The 7,751-nt window shown below is 48.2% G+C and overlaps 1 protein-coding gene across 1 annotated transcript in view; it reads right to left on the minus strand.

Moving 5' to 3' along the window:
• Positions 1-726: 726 nt before the first annotated feature.
• Positions 727-7,751, minus strand: part of OPTN (optineurin) — a 98,256-nt gene continuing 91,231 nt past the window's right edge. Inside the window, exons 13-14 of the mRNA XM_045285580.1 lie at positions 6,442-6,521; positions 727-3,741 (exon numbers count right to left, since the gene is read on the minus strand). Of these exons, the coding sequence (XP_045141515.1) occupies positions 3,617-3,741; positions 6,442-6,521 (205 nt within the window). The 3' untranslated portion in view covers positions 727-3,616. The remainder of the gene's footprint in view (positions 3,742-6,441; positions 6,522-7,751) is intronic.

Here is a 7,751-nt window from a genome sequence, read left to right on the forward strand (position 1 = left end):
CTGCGGACCTGAGTCCAGCAGCCCGACACCCCAGGGCTCCCTCCGAGATAGAAAGGGTAGAATTTACAACACACTTTTTTTGGGGGGGGGGGTGTCACAATTTAATTCATCGTGGGTGGATATGGGGTCAGAGGTCTTCTTAGAATATAATGAAAATTATAGCTTTTGTCCCTAGGGGGCTGGGAGGTCCACACATCTATTCATGATTTCATATATTTTCTCAGAGGATTCGTCTATCAGAGAAGACTTGCTAGAACTCAGAAGTATAAATGTATGGGGCGCAAACATCCATGGTGAAGCAAGACGAACCAGAGAGAGCTGAGCAGGAACTGCCTGCCTGGCCAGACAGAATCAGCCCATCTGTAGACCAAGACAAGAAGGTGTGTGGCCTTGGGCCCCTGGACCTCACAAAGCCCTGCTCTGACCTCCTCCAACTGAGCCTTTCAGCTCAGAGGGAGGAGCCCCAAGACCCAGGGGACTTACCCTCCACATCTTGGGCAACTCATTTCAGTCAAATCCCTAGGCACCGAAACTCCCCCACTCCCCACCCCCAGTAAATGGCATCAAGCTTGCTTCTAGCACGTCTCTGAGCCTCTTGCCTTCCTGGTTGTCCTTCCAAGAATAACTTCCCAGATAGAAGGGCTAACAAAGGGGTATAGTTTGTTGGTGGAGGGAGAGAAAGAAGGGGACTGTCTTAGGGGACAAAAGGAGAGCCCAACTCGAATCTAACGAGCATGTAAAGAGAACATTTATTAAGTCTTAAAAAGGGCAAAGATAAGCCAAGGGCAAAAACATATCCCGACGAGGGGCCCCATTAGCATGAAGTGATAATGGTGTCTGAGGTTTTGCTGGGATTCAGGGACTTACAAAAGGCGTGGGTAGGCAACGGAAACAGTTTCATCAAAGCGAGATTGGCAGGAGCTCAGTGCCTCTCAGTCACAGGTGGGACTGGAGAAGTGGGCACGGGACCAGGATTAGGATACATTCTGTTACAGGAAAGCCCACACGATTGGGTCCTGGGCCTGCTGACCGAAGCAGTTAGGGCTTGACTCATGAGCAGGCACCCCAGTAGGGCAGGTTCCATTAAGGACATACTCAGGCAAGCCCCTAAGAGACACTGCCCCTTCCCGGCTGGTTAACTTTCCAATGCACTCTGCCAGCGGGCAAGACTGTTCACATCCCTGGTCCGAGGTTAGAAGGGCTCCCTGGAGGCTTCATCCAGGTGGGCACTCTGCCAATTGATTTTTGGTGGTCACTGTTATCCTTAACCACCTGCAAACCTGGTACTCAGAATTTAAGCTCTACTACACCACACACTGAGGAAAGAGGTGTCCCAAGGGCAGTGCAGAACTGAGCTGGAGGGGGAAAGACGCAGGTTTCAGGGGCTGACCCGTTTGTCAAGTAGCCCTGGTTCAGTGGGAAGGTCCAAAGAGATGGTTGGTTTCAATGATAAACGTGGACAGGCAGCAGGGTTTGTGGGTTTTTCTCCTGGAAGGCATGGGGCTGAAGAAAAGCAATGCCACAAGACACGAGCGAGTCTGGCCTCAGAGACCCCAATACCAGCCATCCCTGCGACGTGTCAGAAATCCTGGGCTCTACGTGTAAGGACGCAGAAGCCCTGGGAGTGAGGCTCGGTATTGTGTGCTCAGCCTTGGTAAGGAGGGAGATCTGATGTTTAAGCGTACAAGATAAATAACATGAGGTAATCAAGGAGCCCTGGTGGCACCGTGGGTTACAGGTTGGGCTGGTAGTTCAGCCAGTAGTTCAGGCTCACCAGCCAGTCCCTCCAGAGGAGGCTTGCGCATCCAGACAGGCGAACTGTCTTGGAAACCCACATGGGCACGTCTCCTTCGTCCTAGAGTGACGGTGGTCAGAAGAGACTCGGCGGTCGTGAACTTGGTTTTGGTTTCATCAAGAAGGACCAGTTTTACTGGAGATGAGGGAAGATAGAGAGAAGTAGAAATGTACAAAGTCAGTATAAAGTAATTGGATGGAGGAGGCTGAACACCAGGCTCAGCAGTTTCTTGTGTGGGCAGAGGAGACCATGTTGGAGAAGCCCTGGTGCGCCAGGCTGCTAACTGCAGGTCAGCAGTTCAAGACGAAAGGCATGGCTCTCCATTCCTGTAGAGCTGCCGTCTCGGACACCCACACGGGAGGCCAACCCTGTCCTACAGGGTCATGTGAGTCAGCATCAACGCCACGACTGTGAGTTTGTTTGTTTTTGAGAGAGAGACAGTTTGAGCAGACGGGAGGAAGGCAGATGCTCCGAGGCAAAGTGTGGTTACAGGCTCAGACGCAGGGTGAAGACTGTATACATTTTGTTGTTGTTGTTGTTGTTGTTGTGACGTAGGAGATCCCCACAAGCTAGAGCAGAATGGCCCCACAAGGGTTTCTTGGCCACGATCGTTATGCAAACAGATCACCAGGTCTGTTTATCCCATAGGGCCACAGGGTGGAGGTAGGTTCCAACTGCAAGACTTAATAGAGTCTGCGAAGAACCACAGTTGCTCCACGTTTGCCCCTGAGTGCACCCTATCAAGTTCTGTGCCAAGGCTGAGCCTGCACGAAGGCCTGAGCAAACAGGAAAGAACGTGTTTGTATGATCTAAATGCCCAAGGACAGGATTCATTTTAGTGGCTGTTCCAATAGTTGTAGGTCGCAGTAACTGGTAGGTTTACAAAATAATGGCAAATACCCACTGAGTCACTTCCTAAGCAAGACCCATTTCTAACTCAAACAAGATGGACTCATCTTGTTCCCTAGGGGATGGCATCATAGAATTAACCCAATAGGCCTTATTGTTAAGCTGAATAAGCTTAAGACAGAAAATGCACGCTATGAAATTAGTCATATCATATGTGAAGAGTATAAAAGATTCATAAGTAAAATTTTATTTTGCAATCACTATTTTTGTGATTATGAAGATGTAACCTAATCAGGGAGAAAATTAATGTACAGCCTTTTCATACAAGCTAATCCACTATCTGCTGTACAAGCCCACGTATCTGCAGTACGATGAATGAAGAAAGGTAACGTCTTTACATTATGAATTCAAGCAAAGTTAGTAGAATCGACTTCACTTGGCCTATTAGCAAGTCTAGTGCACAGTGCTTACATGAAAAGAGCCATGCCCTTCCTTTGGTACAATTCCTGTGACTGCGATCAAATGACAACATAGACAGATGTACACACAAACCCTCCCAAAGATTCGTTTTAAATGGATGAAGAAAAATAACAGTATAATTAAAAAAATACTCCAAAGGCAGTTTTCTTGAGTCTATCTGTGATCCTTTCGTTTTCCTACTTCTTTAAAGGTTCTTACAACTTCCCAGTGACTTTCCTCCCGTCTAGTCTAGTAACACACCGTCACACGGCACCTACCGCGCAGCGCTCAGAGACCGAACATAAAAAACCCAACAACACGCAAAAGCAGGCATTGATGATAAGACGCGTGGTATGCTTAGGGTCCTATTTTGTGAGCTTCAGGAGATCCGTACACAGAAACGTCCTACTTGGGATGCACACCTTTTCCTTCTGACACAAACACAGTGCGACCTGACGGCTGACGGAAGACGACACACACGAGACGGAGCAGGTGGGAGCGGCACGCTCGGAGTTAAATGATGCAGTCCATGACGTGGATCTGCAGCGTGTCTATGTCGGGCAGCACCTCGCCGCATTTGGGGCAAGAATGAATCGGAATATTCCTTTGCTGCTGCCGCCAGCTGATCTCCTCCGCTCCTGGGAATAAGGGAGAAAGGACATGTCACTCCATTTGTTTTACTAACAGGCGGGATGGTTTCACCCTAGGTTAAGCTGTGTCATCAACCCCTAAGGAGAAGTGAATACGGATCCCCCCAGTTAACTGACGTTATCACTGGACACAGAGATAGAATCTATCTGGAAATGGCACCCTGCTTCTTCGTTTCTTCTCTTAGGATTGCAAGTCCAGTCCATCAAAGCCCATGCCTCCAGTTCTCAGCACACGAATACGAGAATACTCGAGAGAGGAGGGAGACCGAGCTGGCAGCAGCAGGAGAGACTGAGGAGGGAAGAGGAGGCGAGCATGACCAGGGCGTCGCCGAACAGCAGACAGCTGCTCGGATGCAGAAGAGGCTCATTTTCCAGCCGCGTTGCAGTCCGGAGCGCCCTGTGGTGGGCGAGAGACTGGACTATGGGCAGGGGCACAGCCGTGGTGGGGACATCCGGCAAGAAGAGGGACAATGCCAGTGCAGGGTGCGAAGTGGCAGGACTGTGTTCTGCATATGGCGGTTCAGCAGGTGCACAGAGAACGGCACTCAACTTGTACTACTCGGTTCAGCAAGGCCTTCAGGATGAGGGCGGATACACTTGAGAGGGTTCTTACGAACACAAGGAGTTATCCCTGAGGTAAAGGCAGTCGTAAGGGGCAAGAATTCGTTTGTGTTTGCTGTTGTGGCGTCAATTCCAGCTCCTACGGATCCGACAGGACAGAGTAGAACTGCCTGTTTTCAGGGTTGCGATCTTTCCAGAAGCAGGCTACCTCCTCTTTCTCCCGTGAGCCACTGTAGTGCTCAGAGGTCAATCTCTCTGTGAGCAGCTGGAGATTGAATCACGGCACCTCCTGAGCTTCAGGACCTGAAGAACGAGTCCTGGGATTTCCCAATTCTGGAGTTGTACGGGCATGAAAGACATCACAGATAATACCTAAATCAATGTGAGTCTCAGTCTGTCAATCCATCCCTGCTCAGGATGACAACCGGACTCTTACCAAGGACTGCTGGTTCTTCATATTCCACCGTGCTGCACCTCTCTGTGATAGGTGTGTGTGTGTGTGTGTGCACTGGTCTAGCAGCAGAGCTGAGTGTGGCGCCAGCTGGGTAACAGGTCCCCACTGTCTGCTGTCTGCTAAGCCTCTGCTCTAAAACACACAGTCCTTGTCCATAATTGAACACATCAGGTCATTCTTTCTGCCTTATCTGAACCCTTGCTTCGGGGTCAAGCTCAAAGCCACTTTTACCAAGGCTTTCCTTGAATCCTCTGGTCCTCAATGGTCAACTTTCCGCCGACCTTCCGGTACTATTGTTTCTGCTAACTTCCGCGGCATCTTGTACTCTGAATGGACCTCCTGATGTGCTCATCCTGCTCATCCTGTTTCCCATCAGGCCCCCAGGCCTTATGTCCTTCTGTTGGCTGGTGGATGTCTTAGAACAGAGTGCACACTCAAATGCTTGCTCACGGCAACGATGATGGGATACTTTGGAAAAGACTATAATTTAAAACAGTTCTGTTAAGAAACACAACCACAAAAATCCTTAAGGCAGTCTCTGGAAGATAGCTTTCTTTAACACAAAAACGATTTTCCTGGTATTAGGTGGCTGAGAGCATACATAGTACAACACAGTCTCTACGTGTACAAGTTAGTGACCTGGTTACACTCTGCCAGCTGTGCAGCCACTGGCCCTCTCTCATTAACAAACTCGTCACCCTGCAAGGGCTCTAGCTCGTCTTTCAAGCACGTATCGTACGTTTGATCCCACATGGACTGGTGTTCAAAGAGCATCATGCTCAGGCCAGCGGGCTAACTCCATGATGACTTCAGGGGATACTTTTTACTATCACTCCAGGTAATTGAGTATACTTTGATATTATACCGAAACTTGACAAATGGTAGCTTCGCCAATACCTTTTTTGTACTATTACATTAAAATCAATTGGACTCCTTCGCCTTTCATGGATTGTTATTAACAACACTTGGGAGATGTTTGTTCACCAAGTAATGCATTACTTCTAAATGCTGGCTTATGACGTTATTCCAAAAGGTCACCTGTGTGAAGGTCACCACCAACCGCAACAGAAGAGAAGCTGGGGGCAGGAACGTGTTCGTCAGCACCCTAACTTCCTCACCGTAACTGGCATTCTGCCGTGGCAATGGATACTGCCGGTGGCTTGTCAGAAGTAACGGGCACTTTGAGAAAATGTCTGCCAATTGATTATGTTCAAATAGCCATCACCTGTACTTTACCGAACATAACATTCTTCTCTAGGTAGGTCAGAATTCTCTGGAAAGAGACTGGAGCAATAGAGGAAGTGTGGCATGGGCTGCCACACATGGGCTGCTAGGTGAAGGCCCAAAAGAGGCAAATAGGTGTAGGTATAAAATCTTAGGGGCATGTTTAAGGAACAGTGAAAGACTGAGTCTGGCTACTATCTGTAGGGGAATGGGCTTAAAAGGCCTCTGCTGCACCTCCCTTGCCAGGGTGCTAAGAGTCTGGTCTTTACGCAAGAGATAATGAGTAGCGAGTGTGGTCCTGTGAAGAGAAGACTAATACGTGCGATACCTTTGGAAGATCGACTTGGACTCTCTTGTATAGGAGGGCGTGGGTTTTTGCTTTATGCGTCTTCTTCGGAGGCTACAGTGACGCTCCAGAAGTCTGAAAACCTAGAGGCCAAGGCACTCACCTCTTTGAACGAGATAAGCCTGCTGGTCTGAGTCGCCTGTTCTGGCCCCGTGCCGGCTCTGCAGCTCCATCAGGGACTGCCTACTGGGATTAAAAACAACACTGTATGTGATGTGTGGAAACCCAGAACCCATGAGCCAATACAGCAGTTTCCACAGAAGTATGCAGGGCGGGATGGCTGGGTGGGGGTTGAGCAATAATGTCAAGACCCATAGAAATCAGAGCTGGAGGCTAGTCTGAGTTTGAAATACTGTTGGCACTAGACTACCTGGGAGTAAAAGTAAAGGGCATTCCAGATAAAATAACCAGGAGATAATCAAGCTGGCAACCGAGAGAGAACACGGCAATTAAAGAACATAATTAAATCTGCATCTATCAACAGACTTCGCAAGGGCAACATTGTGTAAAGTAAATTGAAGAATGACATCCATAGCAATCACCTTGTAACTTAGATACAAGGAAATGATACCTTGTTTTAAGATATTGTAGACATGTATATCCATATTTACTTGAAAGTAGTATGCAGATGTATATCTATATGTTTAAAAAAGTCTTGGTAGTCTAAGACAAGGGCAGAAGGAATGCCATGGGGCATAGGGAACAGATGAGATTTTAACTTTTCTACAAATCCATGTATTCCATTAATTACTTGGTAAAGCTTGATACCTGCAACAGAGGCAAATACCACGATATGCACCATCCTCGGTTAGTGAGGATCTCTGAGTGCTATTTGGATAGACACGTAGGCTAACAGGAGTGGAAGCAGACCCCTGAATACATATATAGAGATTTGACAGATGATATGTGCTTACCTTTGCTGTAAATATATCCATGAATGTAGTGGCACATACAGGGGGCAAAGTTATGAAAACTTCTTAAACATAACAGAACACCTTGAGGGAAGGGAAAGAGTCACTGGGCCTGAGGGCTCAGGACCATAGTCTTGGGGGCACCAGGGCCAAAGGGCATAACAGAGTCCTTAAAGGCAATGTTCTACATTCAACTTTGGCGAGTGGTGACGGGGGGTCTGAGAAGCTTGTGAGCAGCCATCGAAGGTGCAACTATTTGTCTCTCCCCATGCGGATGGAAGATGAATGATGGCAATTAAAAGACACATGGAAACTAGTTCACTGGACTAACACCACCAGCCTCTATCAGCCTGAGACCATTCACTGGACTAACACCACCAGTCTCTATCAGCCTGAGACCATTCACTGGACTAACACCACCAGTCTCTATCAGCCTGAGACCATTCACTGGACTAACACCACCAGTCTCTATCACCCTGAGACCATTCACGGGACTAACACC

The sequence above is a fragment of the Echinops telfairi genome, unplaced genomic scaffold, assembly GCF_000313985.2.
Source record: "Echinops telfairi isolate 266 unplaced genomic scaffold, ASM31398v2 ScPeMD7_7473;HRSCAF=8511, whole genome shotgun sequence".
Taxonomy (NCBI): domain Eukaryota; kingdom Metazoa; phylum Chordata; class Mammalia; order Afrosoricida; family Tenrecidae; genus Echinops; species Echinops telfairi.